The sequence below is a fragment of the Bos javanicus genome, chromosome 10, assembly GCF_032452875.1.
Source record: "Bos javanicus breed banteng chromosome 10, ARS-OSU_banteng_1.0, whole genome shotgun sequence".
NCBI classification, from domain to species: domain Eukaryota; kingdom Metazoa; phylum Chordata; class Mammalia; order Artiodactyla; family Bovidae; genus Bos; species Bos javanicus.
The window spans coordinates 57,753,872-57,773,252 of record NC_083877.1 but is presented as its reverse complement, the minus strand read 5'-3'; the positions used below and the strand labels follow the sequence as shown (position 1 = coordinate 57,773,252).

General features: G+C 42.2%; 1 protein-coding gene and 2 pseudogenes across 1 annotated transcript; 1 reads left to right on the top strand and 2 right to left on the bottom strand.

Moving 5' to 3' along the window:
• The first annotated feature begins 286 nt into the window (after nt 1-286).
• On the top strand, nt 287-2,933 carry LOC133255428 (protein FAM114A2-like; annotated as a pseudogene).
• An 8,107-nt stretch (nt 2,934-11,040) lies between these two features.
• LOC133255230 (T-complex protein 1 subunit delta-like) lies at nt 11,041-12,959 on the bottom strand (annotated as a pseudogene).
• BCL2L10 (BCL2 like 10) lies at nt 12,640-18,947 on the bottom strand. Its single transcript, XM_061428741.1, has 3 exons — nt 16,614-18,947; nt 14,772-14,890; nt 12,640-13,057 (listed from the first exon to the last, which is right to left on the bottom strand). Exons 1-3 carry the CDS (start codon nt 17,118-17,120, stop codon nt 12,985-12,987), a joined length of 699 nt encoding a protein of 232 aa, XP_061284725.1. The 5' UTR covers nt 17,121-18,947; the 3' UTR covers nt 12,640-12,984.
• Between the last annotated feature and the right edge of the window lie 434 nt (nt 18,948-19,381).

Genomic DNA, 19,381 nt, shown 5'->3' with positions numbered 1-19,381 from the left:
ATTCCCTGTGTTGATTTTAGCTCTTTTTCCAAGATTTAAAATGCTAATTAGAATAATGCTCACGAGGTGAGATAAATACCCTAAACATTTAAGACATACCTATTAATTTGCTAAAAGAATCAAGCATTTTCATTTGGTAAATTCAAATCTATGGAATATTTATCATTCTTTTATTATCTTTTGCTTTCAGTTAAAAATAAATGTGCTGTTTTTATGCAAAAATATATATATATAACTACCATATGACCCTGCAATCCCACTTCTGGGCAAATACACAATGAAAACCATAATTCAAAAGATACATCCACACCATTGTTCACTGCAGCACTATTTACAATATCTAGGAGAGGGGAGCAAGGTAAATTTCCATTAACAGAGGAATAGATAAAGAAGATGTGGTACAAATACACAATGGAATATTAGTTAGTTAGAAAAAGGAGGGAAACTGTGTCATTTGCAGAGACATGAATGGACCTACAGACAGTCATATAGAGTTCAGTATGTCAGAAAGAGAAAAGCAAATATCGTATACTAACTCATGGACATGGAATCTAGGAAAATGGTATAGATGATCCTATTTGCACTCATACACACACAGAGAACAAACGTATGGACACCAAGATGGAGGAGGTGGGGTGGAATGAACTGTGAAATTGGGATTGACATATGTGTACTATTGGTACTATGCATAAAATACATAAATAATGAGAATCTAGTGAAATGCTCAGGGAACTCTACTCAATGGTCTATGGTGACCTAAATGGGAAGGAAATCCAATGACAGGGGACATATATAAACATGTAGCTGATTCACTTTCTGTACAACAGAGACTAAAACACTGTAAAGCAATTATACTGCATTAAAATTTAATAAAAAATAAGTAGGAGCAGCTCCGAGGAGGCGGCTGTGGCTGTGGTGAGGGAGGAGGTGGCCTGGGCAATGATCTAATCATGTCAGATAAAGATGATCTTGAGACTGCAGTGATAACTGAAGCAACTCCCATCCATGAAGATGAGAACTTATCATCTTCTCAACTTCAGCCAAGACTTTTGAGTCAGTTGACTAGTGTCAAGTCAGAGTAAATCAGAATCTATAGCTTCTACTCAGAAAAGACCAGAGTCCAAATGTTCCAGTGACCTTGAGACAGAAGTTCTCCCTATTCAGGCATCACAAGCTGCAGGCCAAGAGACTGTTTCCAAAGATATACCCAAGTCTGGATGGGGCTATTGGGGCAGCTGGGGCAAGTCCTTGCTCTCCTCAGCCTCAGATAGGACAAGGTATTTCAAATGTCATTGAGAAGGCAGAGGCCTCCCTTGGAATCCCTAGTCCCAGTGAAATTTCAACTGAAGTCCAGTATGCAATAGGAGAGACAAATGCCAAAGAGAATGGAAAGTCCTCTCCAATGAGTGGGCCATTTGGGGTATTCTCGACCATCTCTACTGCTGTTCAGAGAACAGGAAAGAGTGTTATCACTGGGAGTTTGGATGCCTTAGAATTCATTGGGAAAAAGACAAGGGATGTAATAGCAGAAGGGGATCCTGGATTTAAAAGAACCAAGGGCCTGATGAACCAGACTTCTGATCTACACTGTCTCAGGTTTTACAAGAGGCAAAGGAGAAAGAAGAGCTACAGACTTCCAATGAGGTTACCATGGAAACAGACAAGAAAATTCATTATGGGCTACCCTTTGATGAATTTCAAGGCCTTTCACATATAGAAGCTCTGGAGATGCCCTCTTGAGAAAGTGAAATAAAGGTGAAATCTATTCTTAATTATCTGAGAAAAATTAGAGACTCTAAAACTTGAACTGGAGCAACTCAAAGAAGCATTTTCCCTAGCAGAGTTCTATGAGGAAGAGGAGGAAGAGAAGAAAGGGAATGAAGACTTTACCAAAGAGAGAACAGAGCTATTTTCTCAGCTGCATGTCTCCTCCAAACAAGAGAAACTTGCCAGGGCAAGAAATACAGCCTATGAATGGATCAGGACATCCCTGGCCAAACAAGTGGAAGAGAGGAAGAAGAAGAAAAAACAGTTGGAAGCAGAAAAATCTGAGCAAATCAATAACAATTCAATAGAGGATATCCATGCATTTGCAATCTGGAGCCTAGCAGAACTGCCTGCCTGCTCAATTGAACTGCTTCACAAAACAGCTGCTCTGGTTCTGCATGGCTAGAAGCAGGAAGTAACAACCATAGAAAGGAGAAGAGCCCTTTGCCAGATGACAGTTTTGTTGTGTCAAGAGCTGTCCTCTCTGTCTAAAGAGTTCATCACCTGCCTAACAGCTGCTGGGGGTAAGGAAAAGGGTGATGTCCTTAATCCACTAATCACTAGAGGCATCAAACAGTGCTTCCTACATGCTGGATGTCTTTCAGTGACTTTTACCCAAATTGGAGATCTCTCTTATTGAGAACATTACTGAGTTACCAGAGGCATGAACTTCATGTCCAGAAGCCTTTGTCCAAACATCGAGGAACAGAGAAGATTCTACCTAAGACTTGTGATGGCCAACAAATGCCACTGTCTTCTGGTAGCCCTGCAGAAGTGAGGGAGAATGGTCATTTAAGTATATAAAAATCCCGGCAGGAGAGCAGGTTTGAAGGAAGTTTGTTGTCTGCACTGCTTGGCTGAAGTATTCAGGTCCTCACACGGCTCTTCCCAGTTGTTATAATTAATAAATTATTTGAAAAGAAACTTTATAGACAGTTAAAAAATAGCTCTAGGTTAAAGTTAATGGGACACTCAGGTAAAGATAGTGGTCTTTGACAATACGCAAAACACTAAAATTTTTGTCATGGATGTAATTTTACAATCCATGGATTTAACTGGTTGTTAAGCAAGAGGAAAAGAAATTTAAAAAAAAAGAGGAAAAGGAATTCAGTATTCTGGAATTCATGTGCTTGATCTATTAATGCCATTTTCTTTCTACTTTCTATAATAAAGTTTATGGCTTTAAGAAAACTGAGTATGTATAAATCCTGTAGCGATTACCCTTTATTACATGGATTCTTGTAACTGGTTAGAAAATTTCATTTACTCTTTAATTCTCAGTAGATATGTGGCATTGAGAGAAGCTTATAGAATATTTAACTATAGCAAAGTGCCCCTTGAGTTCAAATTGCTCTCCCATCCCACAATGGTAAGCTTCAAGTTGTAGCTGACCCCAACTCTACCAGATTCAAGACCAAGAAGTGCAATTTTGTGTGCAGATATTCTGAGTTTCCAGGATGTTTTTCATGCATACCCTATATACAGGATGAATTCTATAATAGCCAGCTCCAAAGAGTGTTGAAGCTCTCTCAGTCATTGTTTTTGTTGTATGAATATTGCTGAAGTGGACTGTAGAGTCCCATGAAAACGATGTTCATGTATAATAGGATTAAGACACAGTATAGTTTCTTCATTCTTTTTTATTTCTTTTAATGTATTCTTTAGCATGTTTATAAATGTTACTTTTATCCTTCAGATCTTAAGTCTTCTTTTGCTTTCTTCAGCAATTTAAAATACTTACAGGTTATCCTCTTCCTTAAAGCTATTTTGGTATCTACTCTTTTAAAAAACTGTTCTCATTAAAAAAAAAAATAATAAAGTCCATTGTGAAAATAAATAAATTTATATTAAAAAAAAAAAAACCGTTCTCCAACTTTATGGTTTTTAATGATTCAGGTAACTTTTGTGAGCTCTGCTCCGTATCTTTTAAAACCTTTAAATAAAATGTAATACTTCTTTCAGTTTATCCTTTCATTTATTTTTCCAAATGTAAGCCCCAATATCTTCTCAAACCAAAGAAATAGCAAAGCGAATCTATAACATAGGTTGATATCAAGACTGTTTCTATGTGTCACCTTATTTGGGATGGGGGAAGTTTGTTAAGCAAGGTAGATTTGGAATAAAAAGGTACACAAACATCAAAAAAAATTAATAAAAAATAAATAAAAATCCAAAACTCATAGATACAGAGAACTGATTGGTAGTAGTCAGAGGAGGTGGCTATTGGTGGGGAAAATAGAAGGTGGTGAAAAGGTACAAACTTCCAGTTGTACAGTAAGTCCTGAGGATGTAATGTATCTGAGTATAATTGATAACACTGCATTGCAGAACTGTAAGCTGCTAAGAGAGTAGGTCTTAAAATTTTTCATCATAGGAAAAAATCTGTTAACTTTATGAGGTGATGGAAGTTAACTAAACTTATTGTGATAATCATTTTGCATTATATATATTATACACATATTAATATATATGTAATCACTATGTTGTACACCTAAAACTGATGTTATATTCCAATTATATCTCTAGAACTAACACCCAAAAAAGATGTCCTTTTCATTATAGGGGACTGGAATGCAAAAGTAGGAAGTCAAGAAACACCTGGAGTAACAGGCAAATTTGGCTTTGGAGTATAGAATGAAGCAGGGCAAAAGCTAATAGAGTTCTGCCAAGAGAATGCACTGGTCATAGCAAACACCCTCTTCCAAAAACACAAGAGAAGACTCTACACATGGACGTCACCAGATGGTCAACACCGAAATCAGATTGATTATATTCTTTGCAGCCAAAGATGGAGAAGCTCTATACAGTCAGCAAAAACAAGACTGGGAGCTGATTGTGGCTCAGATCATGAACTCCTTATGCCAAATTCAGACTTAAGTTGAAGAAAGTGGAGAAAAACCGCTAGACCATTCAGGTATGACCTAAATCAAATCCCTCATGACTATACAGTGGAAGTGAGAAATAGATCTAAGGGACTAGATCTGATAGACAGAGTGCCTGATGAACTATGGACGGAGGTTTGTGACATTGTACAGGAGACAGGGATCAAGACCGTTCTCATGGAAAAGAAATGCAAAAAAAGCAAAATGGCTGTCTGAGGAGGCCTTACAAATAGCTGTGAAAAGGAGAGAAGCGAAAAGCAAAGGAGAAAAGGAAAGATATAAGCATCTGAATGCAGAGTTCCAAAGACTAGCAAGAAGAGATAAGAAAGCCTTCCTCAGTGATCAATGCAAAGAAATAGAGGAAAACAACAGAATGGGAAAGACTAGAGATCTCTTCAAGAAAATTAGAGATACCAAGGGAACATTTCAGGCAAAGATGGGCTCGATAAAGGACAGAAATGATATGGACCTAACAGAAGCAGAAGATATTAAGAAGAGGTGGCAAGAATACACAGAAGAACTGTACAAAAAAGATCTTCATGACCAAGATAATCATGATGGTGTGATCACTCACCTAGAGCCAGACATCCTGGAATGTGAAGTCAAGTGGGCCTTAGAAAGCATCACTACGAACAAAGCTAGTGGAGGTGATGGAATTCCAGTTGAGCTATTACAAATCCTGGAAGATGATGCTGTGAAACTGCTGCACTCAATAGGCCAACAAATTTGGAAAACTCAGCAGTGGACACAGGACTGGAAAAGGTCCGTTTTCATTCCAATCCCAAAGAAAGGCAATGCCAAAGAATGCTCAAACTACCACACAATTGCACTCATCTCACACGCTAGTAAAGTAATGCTTAAAATTCTCCAAGCCAGGTTTCAGCAATACATGAACTGTGAACTTCCAGATGTTCAAGCTGGTTTTAGAAAAAGGCAGAGGAACCAGAGATCAAATTGCCAACATCTGCTGGATCATCGAAAAAAGCAAGTGAATTCCAGAAAAACATCTATTTCTGCTTTATTGACTATGCCAAAGTCTTTGACTATGTGGATCACAATAAACTGTGGAAAATTCTGAAAGAGATGGGCATACCAGATCACCTGACCTGCTTCCTGAGAAATCTGTATGCAGGTCAGGAAGCAACAGTTAGAACTGGACATGGAACAACAGACTGGTTCCAAATAGGAAAAGGAGTACCTCAAGGCTGTATATTGTCACCTTCCTTATTTAACTTATATGCAGAGTACATAATGAGAAATGATGCGCTGGAAGAAGCACAACCTGGAATCAAGATTGCCAGGAGAAATATCAATAACGTCAGATATGCAGATGACACCACCCTTATGGCAGAAAGTGAAGAACTAAAGAGTCTCTTGATAATAGTGAAACAGGAGAATGAAAAAGTTGGCTTAAAGTTCAACATTCAGAAAACTAAGATCATGGCATCTGGTTCCATCACTTCATGGCAAATAGATGGGGAAACAGTCAACACAGTGGCTGAATTTATTTATTTTTTTTTGGCTCCAAAATCACTGCAGATGGTAACTGCAGTCATGAAATTAAAAGACGCTTGCTCCTTGGAAGGAAAGTTATGACCAACCTAGATAGCATATTGGAGAAGGCAATGGCAACCCACTCCAGTATTCTTGCCTGGAAAATCCTATGGACAGAGGAGCCTGGTGGCCTGCAGTCCATGGGGTCGCATAGAGTCGGACACCACTGAGCGACTTCACTTTCACTTTTCACGCATTGGAGAAGGAAATGGCAACACACTCCAATGTTCTTGCCTGGAGAATCCCAGGGAGGGCAGAGCCTGGTGGGCTGCCGTCTATGGGGTCGCACAGAGTCGGACACGACTGAAGCACCTTAGCAGCAGTAGCAGATAGCATATTAAAAAGCAGAGACATTACTTTGCCAACAAAGGTCCATCTAGTCAAGGCTATGGTTTTTCCAGTGGTCATGTATGGATGTGAAAATTGGACTATACAGAAGGCTGAGCACCAAAGCATTGATGCTTTTGAACTGTGGTGTTGGAGAAGACTCTTGAGAGTCCCTTGAACTGCAAGAAGATCCAACCAGTCCATCCTAAAGGAAATCAGTCCTGAATGTTCACTGGAAGGACTGATGCTGAATCTGAAGCTCCAATACTTTGGCTACCTGATGCGAAGGGCTGACTCATTTGAAAAGATGCTGATGCTGGGAAGGATTGAAGGCAGGAGGAGAAGGGGATGACAGAGGATGAGATGGTTGGATGGCATCAGTGACTCAATGGACACAAATTACTAGTAAAGTAATGCTCAAAATTCTCCAAGCCAGGCTTCAGCAATACGTGAACTGCGTGAACTGTGAACTTCCAGATGTTCAAGCTGGTTTTAGAAAAGGCAGAGGAACCAGAGACCAAATTGCCAACATCCGCTGGATCATGGAAAAACCAAGAGAGTTCCAGAAAAACACCTATTTCTGCTTTATTGACTATGCCAAAGCCTTTGACTGTGTGGATCACAATAAACTGTGGAAAATTCTGAAAGAGGTGGGAATACCAGACCATCTGACCTGCCTCTTGAGAAATTTGTATGCAGGTCAGGAAGCAACAGTTAGAACTGGACATGGAACAACAGACTGGTTTGAAATAGGAAAAGGAGTACGTCAAGGCTGTATATCGTCACCCTGCTTGTTTAACTTCCATGCAGAGTACATCATGAGAAACGCTGAGCTGGAAGAAGCACAAGCTGGAATCAAGACTGCCAGGAGAAATACCAATAACCTCAGATATGCAGATGACACCACCCTTATGGCAGAAAGTGAAGAGGAACTAAAAAGCCTCTTGATGAAAGTGAAAGAGGAGAGTAAAAAAGTTGGCTTAAAGCTCAATATTCAGAAAATGAAGATCATGGCATCTGGTCCCATCACTTCATGGGAAATAGATGGGGAAACAGTGTCAGACTTTATTTTTCTGGGATCCAAATCACTGCAGATGGTGATTGCAGCCATGAAATTAAAAGATGCTTACTCCTTGGAAGGAAAGTTATGACCAACCTAGATAGCATATTGAAAAGCAGAGACATTACTTTGCCAACAAAGGTCCGTCTAGTCAAGGCTATGGTTTTTCCAGTAGTCATGTATGGATGTAAGAGTTGGACTGTGAAGAAAGCTGAGTGCCAAAGAATTGATGCTTTTGAAGTGTGGTGTTGGAGAAGACTCTTGAGAGTCCCATGGACTGCAAGGAGATCCAACCAGTCCATTCTGAAGGAGATCAGCCCTGGGATTTCTTTGGAAAGAATGATGCTAAAGCTGAAACTTCAGTACTTTGGTCACCTCATGCGAAGAGTTGACTCATTGGAAAAGATTCTGATGCTGGGAGGGATTGGGGGCAGGAGGAGAAGGGGACAACAGAGGATGAGATGGCTGATGGCATCACTGACTCGATGGAGGTGAGTCTGAGTGATCTCTGGGAGTTGGTGATGGACAGGGAGGCCTGGCGTGCTGGGATTCAAGGGGTTGCAAAGAGTCGGACATGACTGAGTGACTGAACTGAACTGACTGATGGAATCTAGAAAAATGGTACTGATGAGCCTATTTGCGAGTCAGGAATAGGAAGCAGATGTAGAGAATGGACTTGTGAACACTGCTGGCTAAGGGAAGGGTGGGACAGACTGAGTGAGTAGTACTGAAACATATACATTACCGTGTGTAAAATAGCTAGCTAGTGGGAAGCTGCTGTACAACACAGGGAGCTCAGCCCAGTGCTCTGTGATGACTTAGCAGGGTGGGCTGCGGAGCTGGTGGGGGTGCAGGTTGAGAAAGAGGGGATATATGTATATTTATGGCTGATTCATGCTGTTGTATGGCAGAAATCAACACAACACTGTAAAGCAATTTTCCTCCAATTAAAAATAAATTCTAAAAAATTATGCTTAAAAAACTAAAAACAGTTGCTGTACGATTCTGCAATCCCATTCATGGGCACACATCTGGAGAAAAACATGATCTGAAAGGACACATGCATCCCAGTGTTCACTGCAGCACTGTTTAAAATAGCCCAAACATGGAAGCACCCTAAACGTCCACTGACAGAAGAATGGGTAGACTATGTGGCACATATATTCAATGGAATATTACTCAGCCATTAGAAAGAACGGAATAGTGACTTCTCTGGTGGTCCAGTGGTTACGATGTTGCCTTCAAATGCAGGAGGTGAAAGTTCAATCCCTAGTCAGGGAGCTAAGACCCCATACGCCTTGAGGCCAAAAAACTAAAACATAAAACAGAAGCAATATTGTAACAAATTCAATAAATACTTTAAAAAGGATTCACTTTTTAAAAAATCTTTAAAAAAAGAATGAAACAATGCCATCTGCAGCAACAGTGACGGACCTACAGATTGTCATACTGAGTGAAGTCAGACAAAGACAAATATGTAATGTCGCTTATATGGGGAATCTAAAAAATGACACAAATGAATTTACAAAACAGAAACAGATTCACAGTCTTAGAGAACAAGCTTTTGGTTACCGGAGGGGAATGGGTGAGGGTGTGGGGGGTGGGGGGTAGGGGGGATGGGAAGGATAGTTAGGGAGTTTGTGATTAACATACACATATTACTATATATAAAATCAATAAACAATAAGGACCTACTGCTCAATAATAAGGAACTCTGCTCAATAATATTTAATAAGCTAGATGGGAAAAGAATTTGAAGAATAGACACATATTTATGCTAGCTGAATCACTTTGCTGTACATCTGAAACTAACACAACATTGTTTATCAAGTAAACGCCAAAAAGAAATAAAAAGTTAAAAAAATTAGAAAAAAATCAGTTTAAGCCAAAAAGGAAATTTATCAAGCCCCAAGTAGCTTTAGGCACACTCAAATTATGCGATTTCAGTCATGTCATCAAAACTATTTCTCCACACTCCATCCCGCCCCCAATCTCTGACCTCTGTTCTGTGACCTCTTCTCTGTGGGAAGGCAAAACATTCTCTCCAGATTCTATTCCCAATGGTGATGTAAGTCAAAGAGCTGGAATACGTCTGGCAAGAACACAGGACCTATGTGAAGAAAACTGTAAAAGACCTAAATAAATGGAACAGAAGTTCATGTTCTTAGAAGGGAAAATGCAATATTGTAAACATATTACTTATTTCCAAATTGATTTATAATCTAATCCCATTCTATTCAAAATCCTAAAGAGAAGTCTTAGTGGATTCTTTATTAACTGGTTTTTAGAATTTATCTTAATTCACAAAAATAGCCAAAGATTTTTTTTTTAAAGAAGAATGGTGGAGGAGATTAAACTATAAAACCAGATGTTCAAATATGCTATAAACACATAGTAATTGAGACAGCGCTGTTAGTAAAGAAAAAGATAAGTCTACAAACTAGATAATACATTCAAATTAGCTAGGAAAAAATGGACCATCTATAAACAAGGCTGAAATACTACCCCAACTCTTCTTTTGGAAGGACTATGTCCTACTTCATGCTGCTACCAAATGCAAGTTCAAGTGCCCCACACACAGTGAAGCCAGACAAATCGAAATGACCGAGTGTGGAGCACAGAAAGACTTATTGCAGAGCTCTACAAGGAGACAGGTGGCTCCTATCCTCAAGCCTGGAACTTCTCAGAGTTTCATCAAAGCACTTTTGAAGGCAAGGTGAGGGAGGGGCTAGGTTAGTTGTTGCAAACTTCTTGGTGTGGGAAGCCTTTGTTCTTGCAGCTTCCCACATAGGTCAGGTCATGATGGTCCTGTAAACCTCCAACAAGATAGATATTATTCTCTGTCTTGCAACTTTTTATCTATATATGAATAGACTCTTAAAAGTCAGAGCCCTGAGAATAGGCTATCCTGTATATTGCAGACAGTAGGCAACACCCTTTTACAAGAAGTGCAGAGGCAGCATGACTAAGCATTGGCAACAAAGCACAAATGTTAGTAAAAGGAACAGATCAAGCATGGAGTCAGATTTGTTCTTCCCTATTACATACTACATTAAAAAGGATTCCAGAATGGATCAATGACCAAGGACATAAAATACTTTCTTTGTAGTCCTGGGACAAGAATGACTTTCCTAAAGGTGACAAATACCACAAGCTATACAGGTAAAAGCTTAGGATGATTTAACACTGGCAGGAGTGTGAAGAGCTAAGCATTCCCTGACCTGGTGTAAGTTTGGATTGGTAGAACCTCTTTTGAAAAGTAATTTGGCAGCAGCTAAATTTTAATACACATCAACTGTGACTCAATCTTTTTCTAGAATTATTTTCTGTAGACATAATAATGCAGGGCTATGCACATATACAAAATCCATGCAATATTGTTTCCAATAGCCCATAAAGGGAGAAACACCCTAAAACACAAGGCAATGGAAAGTTAAATCAGCTTATCCTGCCATACTCAACAAGTCAGAACAGAAAGCAGAACTGCATGTTCTGAAGAGAAAAGGCTCATAAGATGAGGCAACAAAGCAGGTCCAATTGTTTGTAAAATGCAAGTAAAGTAATGGCCAGGAAGGCCTGGGGGGACACTGCAGTTTTTTAATTTTATAACCAAATAGTTAATATTTTCATTGTGTCAAGACAATTTCAAGCAAATGCCAAGTGGAAGACCAAGCCCAGGAATGTAAAGAGGAAACAATCTCACAAACAAGAAGGGACACCAAGGCAGCGGTCCACTCCAGCCACACTGTCAGTGGCCGTGACGGGGCCAGCCAGCACCATCCATCACTGAGCATTTACATCATCAAGGTGCAGGATGCTCCAGACAGTTTCAGTTGCTAGTATCAGTACACTGACTGAAGCCAACAAAGGCTGAACCATCAGTTCCTCCAAAGCCCTGGAAATACCACCCTTTTGGACACTAATGCCTACCGTTTTCTCCTTGGGCACACCAGTTTTTCGCTTGTTTTTTGTTCTGTTACTGTAGGGATGGGATTCAGCCCAGCAGTTTTAGCTAGCGTAGATGAAATGACCGCCTCAACATCTGTAAAGGCACAAACGCAGTAGGATCTCATACCACTCAACGTTCATGCATATCCAGTTAACCATGGGTCCCACTATTTCTGGAGCACGCCCTCCTGCAAGAAGAATTCTGCTTCACTCAAAAACGAATCACACATAGGGCATCATGAATCAAGGGCTCAGCTTCTTCAAGCACTGGTTTGTTAGGACCAGGAACCACAACCGGAACCTTTTCCTAGGCTTATACAGCCTGTAACCTGGAGCAGTTTGCCAGAATCATGTAAACTGATCCCCTCGGCTCACTCACCCAAACCCAGCATGTCAGCAGTAAGTTGGTCAGTATGAGCAAGTGGCTTGGTTCCAGTTTCTTTCAATATCCTTAACTACTGCAATGTTCATTTTGATCAGGAAACTTAATTTAAGATCACTACGATCATGTCTTAAGAAGAGACTTCTATCCATCTTTAAAATTTGCTTCACTTAGAACATAGACTGTCTTCCCTCAGGGCTTGGTCCATCTGGGCACAACAGACACTGATTATCCTGATTTGCTTTTAAGCCCAATCTTAGGCTTTTCAATTCTGCTTATGTCAGAATTGGCCACATTTTGGTTGAGAACCGGCCCTTGCACCAACTCACAATGAACAGTCCCAGCAAGTTTTCCCCCCGCCCCCGCCTCTTTTTTAAAATGACAGTTTACCTATTTCTCTCACCCTCCACCCTCTACCTCTGGCAACCACCAACTTATTCTATCTATAAGCTTGGTTCTTTATTATTTTTTAGATTCCATCTGTAAGAGAGATCACACGATATTTGTCTTTCTGTCTGATTTATTTCACTTAGCATTACACCCTCGAGGGGATTAGCAGGTTTCTTAGCGCTTCTGACATCTCTAAGATCTATGCCAGCAGCTGTGGTGGGTCTGTCGCTCTCCTCCCTGCATTTACACTTGATACTGAGAGACAATGGTTGAGTTCAACGAAGCGGTTGCACTGTTAACAACTTTCCTCTGTCACTTGGTTCCACAGGTCAAGGCACGTCAAGACTTTAATACCCTTTTCCAAATCCTTCAAGGATGACTCAGAAATAATAAATCCATTTCTGAAAAAAGTTGTTTTAGCAATTGGAGAGAGAGTGTGAGCCAGAAACAACGACCGCTGATGTGGCGCCACTTCCCTGGTTCTCTTGAGCCGTAGCTCCCAGCATTCTGGCGGCTGGATATAACATTCGTGTTTGTTTCAGAATGGAAGCACCGTTTGTAATGGTCTCATTACCTCTCCCATCTTGAACCATTTTATCCATTCCTTTTGGTCGAAGTCTTGTTCTAACAGCATCAGCAACAGCTTCATCTATGAAGACATCGCTGAAGCAGATCTAGGCTGGCTTTTTATCCACACAGATGTTATTCCCCTGGCTGCTGACAAGCTTGGCTGGGTCCATGTTGGCTCTAAAAGGACATATGGACACAGATTCCAGTGGGCAGCAGGATAACTATGCTCACAGTTAACCACTGAAACAGATCAGAATATGTTACCCCCAAATATGCCACTTTGACATACTGATTAATTTGAGCTGAAGAAAACTGAGAAATAGCATATATAGGAAGGGCTCTCTATTCTCCCTCTTCCTGCCTAAAAGGAGGGCATACATTTCCTGTGAGAAAGGTGCCTTTTTGTACCAGGAAGGGGAGAACACTTCTATTACTGGCAATGGGAGTTAATACCAAGATGAATCTGCATTAATTTTACTAAAATAATCCTCATCTTCCATTTGCTTCCCCCATTTATTTCCTAGTCACTGTCTCACAATATATTGTGTTGGCCAAAAAGTGCGTTTGGGTTTTTTCATAAGATGTTACAGAAAAACCCAAACAAACTTCTGGCCAATGCAAAACGAGCCCTGAGAGCCCAACCCCTCCCCTTTGTTTAGTCATGCCTGTGTGCCTCAGTCGTGCTGGACTCTTTTGAGACCCCATGGACTCACTCCTCTGTCCATGGAATTTTCCAGGTGAGAATACTGGAGCAGGCTGCCATTTTCTACTCCAGGGGATCTACCCCAAACAGGGATTAAACCATCATCTCCTGCATTTCCTGCATTGGCAGGTAGATTCTCTACCACTGAGCCACCTGGGAATCCCTTGTTTAGTCATATCTCCACAATTTTCCATTCTCTGCTAAAACGGTATACAAAGCCCCAGTATGTTTCTTTTTCACTTGTTTTCTATAAAGTCCCCTGTAAAAAACAGCAACAAATAAAATATGTATGTTTTCCTTCTGTTTTCTATCTTTTGTCTTCTAAATTCACAGGCCTCAGGTACAGTATCTAAGAGGCTTCAAGTTTTCTCTTTCCATCAACTTCAACTGATGAACTGAATTCAGAATGGAAGGTGAAAGATAAGGACTTGCTAAGCGCTTGTGTATTGATTAAATGTTTAAAATGATTGTCTGTGCTATATTTAAAGAGACAATAAAAGGAAACTGTCAAGTTACTGCTAAGAATAAAGGCTTATTGAATCCCAAGCAACACCAACTACATTTTTGAAAAAGATGCATAAATTTATTAAAACTTAAGATTTAAAAATTTATTGAAATAAAAAAATAAAATTTAATAAATTTCAATACATTAACTCTAGAAACCAAGAAGAATTTAGAAAGGATTCCTTTAAAAAGGTTTACTATTACATTCTTTGTCAGACTGTGACTCAGGGAACTTGTGGTATCATTTTACACCCCAGACACACTGCCTTGATAAATCACTCAGCAGTAGCACATGAAATCATGGATAGATGAGAGACGCATATCCACTCTTATCCAAATGTAGCAAATAGCACCATATTTCGTAGTTAATGGTAAGCAGTTTCTTCTGTAATTCTTTGGAGCAATAAGCCTTTCGACCCCTGTGTCCCCCATTTTAAAAAGAGCCACTTGTGCCTTTGTCCCAATATACTGGGTTGTCAGGAGTTAAAACGCTGGCTGAAACACTGCAGGACTCCTTACATCAGATCAGATCAGTCGCTCAGTCGTGTCCGACTCTTTGCGACCTTACATGAATGCAGATAAAAATGTCTCGGAAGGTGGTTTACTCTGATTTGGTCTTTCACATTTCAATTTTGCTTGGTTGCTCAGAGTTAGGCAGGTAGAAATAAGAATTTTAGAACTCACGATAATTTTATCCAGAAGTAGATTATGATTATTGCTGTCCAGTATGAGAGGAAAAACCAGACCAGCTGTCTTTCCCAAGATGGCTGGAATGAGTGGCTGAAGAAGAGACAAAATCCATCCTAAAAGGGGAGGGAGAAGAGAATTAGATTGTTTCATAATACTCAAAACCTGTACTCAATTAAACACACAGTGCTTCTGGACGAAACACTAAGACAATTCCTGGATTTAAAAAGTTAAAAAAAAGTCCTGACCAGTAGGTTACTTGTAATTAGGAATCTTTCATTAGGGTTTGTAAGAAGTTGTCTAACACAGGAGGCAGAAGAACGTAGAGGACGTGATTTTGTCACTTAGAGCAGGAATCCTCATCTTTTCACTCACTTCTTTCAAAACCCAAGAAGAAAGTAGAATACTATAGCCTGTTTTTTCCTGATCACAAAACAGATGCTATCTGGGAAAATGACAAATTACTAACTTGAAAGGTATCTCCTGAGACAATAAAGCAAGTAGTTCCATTCAGAAAAATGGGCAGGAAGGGACCTGAAATCCAGACTGTGGCATTTTAACTGCAGCTGAGAGAGATGTGGGCACGTCTTCTTTACCCAATTGGAGAGTTTCTGCATTTTGATATTAAAAGATTGTTTCTTACTCAATGGTGATTAGCCAAAAGTTGAGGAAAAAAAAAAAACACCACCTCCCCATCAACTTCCTCTTTCGTGTGGAAGGCCCTTGGGGGCCAAATGCCTTGTTAAGACTAATGGCTCAGGTGAGTTTCTGATAATTCACAGGCCTGGAGAGTTTGAAGACCTACGCCCCCATCCCCTCAAAAGGATGCCATTAATGCTAACACCTTAAACTGTTCGTATAAGGTCAAGGTTCTGACTCAATACTATCCTTCCTCCACAAAAGGAACCCAATTAATCGATACAGGTCTGTCAGGAAATTGCAAACAGTGCAGTGTCTTCCCTAGATTATTTTTCGATTATGTTTCAATTGCTTTTTAGATCATGTTTTTAATTGCTGGTTTTAATAATTTGGCTGCATTTCTTCTGTAACTTGGGTCACTACAGTCATTGCTTCAAGTCCAGTAAGGAAGAGAAGAAAGAAGCAGGGGTCTCGCTCAGAACCCAGCAGGGCATTCTACCCTCTTACTGCAGGCTGGCCAGATTCTGCTTGATCATCGGCTTCGTTATGGAGCAGCAGTGAAACTCCTGCTCCAGCCTAGACCACAGTGATCAATGACTTACAGCTGAGAGCCAGGGCGACAGGCGATCTCACAATTGAAGGCTAAGTGCAGTAAATTAGAAGTTAAGGAACCTCAGGTCAGCACCACCACAGGGCGCACGTGCACACCCCACCCCCCAGACACCTCCGCCTTAGTGCTTCCTGAGAGATGTGGGGACGGCCCAGGGGCTGCTTTTTCATTCTCATGTTTTAGGCTGGGGTGCTCTGACCTGCAGAGCTGTGGGCTCCATAAATAAAGCTGCATCTAAAAGTTCTGTATAAAGAATCCATCTGGCCCAGGTCACCCCATTGCGGACTTCATCACTATGGGATCTACTTAACTAAACAAAGCATCCAGACCTAACACGAGCACATCCTAAAACCGAAAGGTGGTCAAGGGAAGGGCCTGGTGCTTTTTCAGAATGGTTTAGTATGCGAGCTGTCTAGCTAGGCCTGTTTCGGTAACTGACTCTACCAGTACAGAAAGTCAGACTTCACCCCAAACTTCCCAGTCCTGCTGAAACGAATGCCCTACAGGACTGGCGTCTCGGAGTCCCTCTGCTAGCCGGCAGCGTGGGCGCGTCCCAGGCTGCCCACCAGCCCCGCGTCCTTCGCGCTCACCCAGCCGCCGTTAGCCATCAGCCAGGCGCGGTGCCTTTCGCAGAACTGAGCACACAGAAGGGCCACCAGGAGCCGACAGTCCCTGCTAACGCCGTCGTCGTCTCTCTTCTCCTGCCGTCGGGTCGTCTGCGGTGGCCTCTCCAGCAGCGACCCCGCGAAGGTCACGAGTGAGGCTACGCGGCCCCAGCTGGGGCCAGGGTCTTCGTCGAGTAGCCTCTGCGCCATCCTGGCCACCAGCTCGACGCGGCGCCTGCGGCAGCGGCGGTATAGGGGCAAGACGTTTCGATTTGCTTCCTGGATACGTGCGGCCACGTGGCGCAGCACGGCAGCCTCAGGCGTGGACGGCGCAGGAGCTGGAGTGCCGGGCTCCCGGGCGCAGAACTCCAGGTAGTCCATCAGCAGCCGGGCGGTGCGCTCCCTAAACGGGTCCACCATGGCTCCGCCTCTACCGGGGGTCCGACCCCGGCCTGTTTTCTGGGCCTGCCGGCGCCCCGCCCCTTCTCGCATTGGCTCGGCTCAGCCCGCCCCCAGGCAGTTGCTTTCCCAGGTCTGGAGAGGCGCCTTTGATGGGAATCCCATCTACACTTGTTCCGGTCCGAACAGCCGAGGCCCCGTGGTGTGCATGGATTCACATAGAAGTCAGGGCCAGAGTGAGACTCTTTGGGGGTTATCGTTTTTAGCTTTCGGCTTGGGGACTAAGAACCCGGAGGGGACAGTCTGGGCAGCTGGGCTAGACTTGTCTCTCCTTTAGGAGAGGTTCCCTGGTGGCTCAGATGGTGAAGAATCTGCCTGCAATCCAGGAGACCAGGGTTTGATCCCTAGGTGGGGAAGGTACCCTGGAGAAGGGAATGGCTACCCACTCCAGTATTCTTGCCTGAAGAATTCCATGGACAGAGGAGCCTAGGGGGCTATAGTTCATGAGCCGAACATGAGTGAGCCACCAACACTTTCTTTCATACTAGGAGAGGTTGACAAAGGCTACACACAGCCCTCCACTGGTGACTCCCTTGAAAGTATTATCAGCATTTTCTCCGATTGGATGGAAGCATCCAGGTGTGTGTTGGAGTCTGGCCATACGGGACAGGAAACAGGCTAATTCTCCTGCATGTTGCTACTAGAGTACCAATATTATCTACTTTCGTGCATTCATTCATTCACTCATTTACTCCTAGCCTTTGGGGTGCTAGGTCTCCCCCTTAGCACTGGAGATACAATAGAGAACAAGGCATGTGGTCTTAAGGACCCTACAGTCTAAGTGATGGGACAAAGAAACGGCCAATCTCAGCACAGTTAAACTGTGGCTATAATAGAATTATTCAGCTTTTGGCTGTTTCTTATAGCTACATCCTTATATTACTTAAAATTCTCCACTTTTTACTAGCCAATCCCTCATTATTCCACTCCCCTATTATAGTTAATGTACTTCTTATACTTAATCTTTCTCTGTTCATGTTACTCCATGGTTTCTTTCTCCTGAATGGACTCAGGCAGACACAGAATTGGTATCAGCTGTGAAATTTGAGAGGGTTCATTGGTCTGGAGCAGTTTGAAATATCCCCACCAGGGTGAAAGATGAATAGCTGTAACTTGTATCACCTACAAAAAGAAAGAGGCACGAACTTGGTAGGTCACTTTGAAGGGAACATACACATCTGAGTATGCAACCTCAACACATCTACAGGCTGGTGGACTTAGGAGTAAAACAAGAGAAGGCTCTGCAGCTGTTCAGGCTGCAGCACGAGCTGATTTCCCAGGTGGTGCAGTGGTAAAGGATCTGCCTGCAATGCAGGAGATGTGAGTTCAGTCCCTGGGTTGGGAAGATACCTTGGAGACGGAAATGGCAACCCAATGCAGTATTCTTGCCGGGGAAAGCCCATGGACAGAGGAGCCTGGTGGGCTACAGTCCACGGGGGTGACTAATCAGCAACAACAAGCTGCTGTACTACTTGGGTCTTATGATCCAACAGATCCAATGATACTTGAAGTGTCAAATAGGGAAGCTGGATGGAATCTCTGACGAGCACCAGTAGCACTGCAGTGCAGACCTGTAGGATTTTAAAGCAAATCTATGTCCTCTTTTGCCAGTAACTATTCTCCTTTTGGGGAGAAGACAATGGCACCCCACTCCAGTACTCTTGCCTGGAAAATCCCATGGGCGGAGGAGCCTGGTAGGCTGCAGTCCACGGGGTCACTAGGAGTCAGACAAGACTGAGCGACTTCACTTTCACTTTTCACTTTCACACATTGGAGAAGGAAATGGCAACCCACTCCAGTGTTCTTGCCTGGAGAATCCCAGGGACGGGGGGAGCCTGGTGGGCTGCTGTCTGTGGGGTCGCACAGTCGGACACGACTGAAGCGACTTAGCAGCAGCAGCAGCATTCTCCTTTTGAGAAGCAGGTTCTGGCTTGCTACTCAGTCTTGGTAGAAGCTGAATGAGGTGATCATGAAGTTTGAGATCTCATCATAATATGGATGCTGTTGGACCTATCTGGTTATAAAGTTAGGCATGCCCAGTAGCAATCTATCATAGAAATGGTATGTAAGAGACTGAACTCAGGTCCTTGATGTAGGATTGTATAGGTAGGTGGCTCAGATCATTGCAACACCAACTCCTGTTGCTTTGCCCCCTCATTCCATGCCTATGGCCTCCAGGGAGTTGCTTATGACAAGTTGACTGAGGGACAAGAACTCAAGCCTGGATTGTAGATGTTGTGTTGTTGTTTAGTTGCTCAGTCATGTCCGACCTCATGAACAGCAGCATACCAGGC

Excerpts from the sequence above, each read along its gene's own strand:
- BCL2L10 (XM_061428741.1), bottom strand. The coding sequence starts at position 17,120 with ATGCGAGAAGGGGCGGGGCGCCGGCAGGCCCAGAAAACAGGCCGGGGT. Across the intron at positions 14,891-16,613 it reads TGATGGCTAACGGCGGCTGG|GATGGATTTTGTCTCTTCTT; the intron begins GTGAGCGCGAAG and ends CTCCCCTTTTAG. Across the intron at positions 13,058-14,771 it reads TACTTCTGGATAAAATTATC|AGCCAACATGGACCCAGCCA; the intron begins GTGAGTTCTAAA and ends ATGTCCTTTTAG.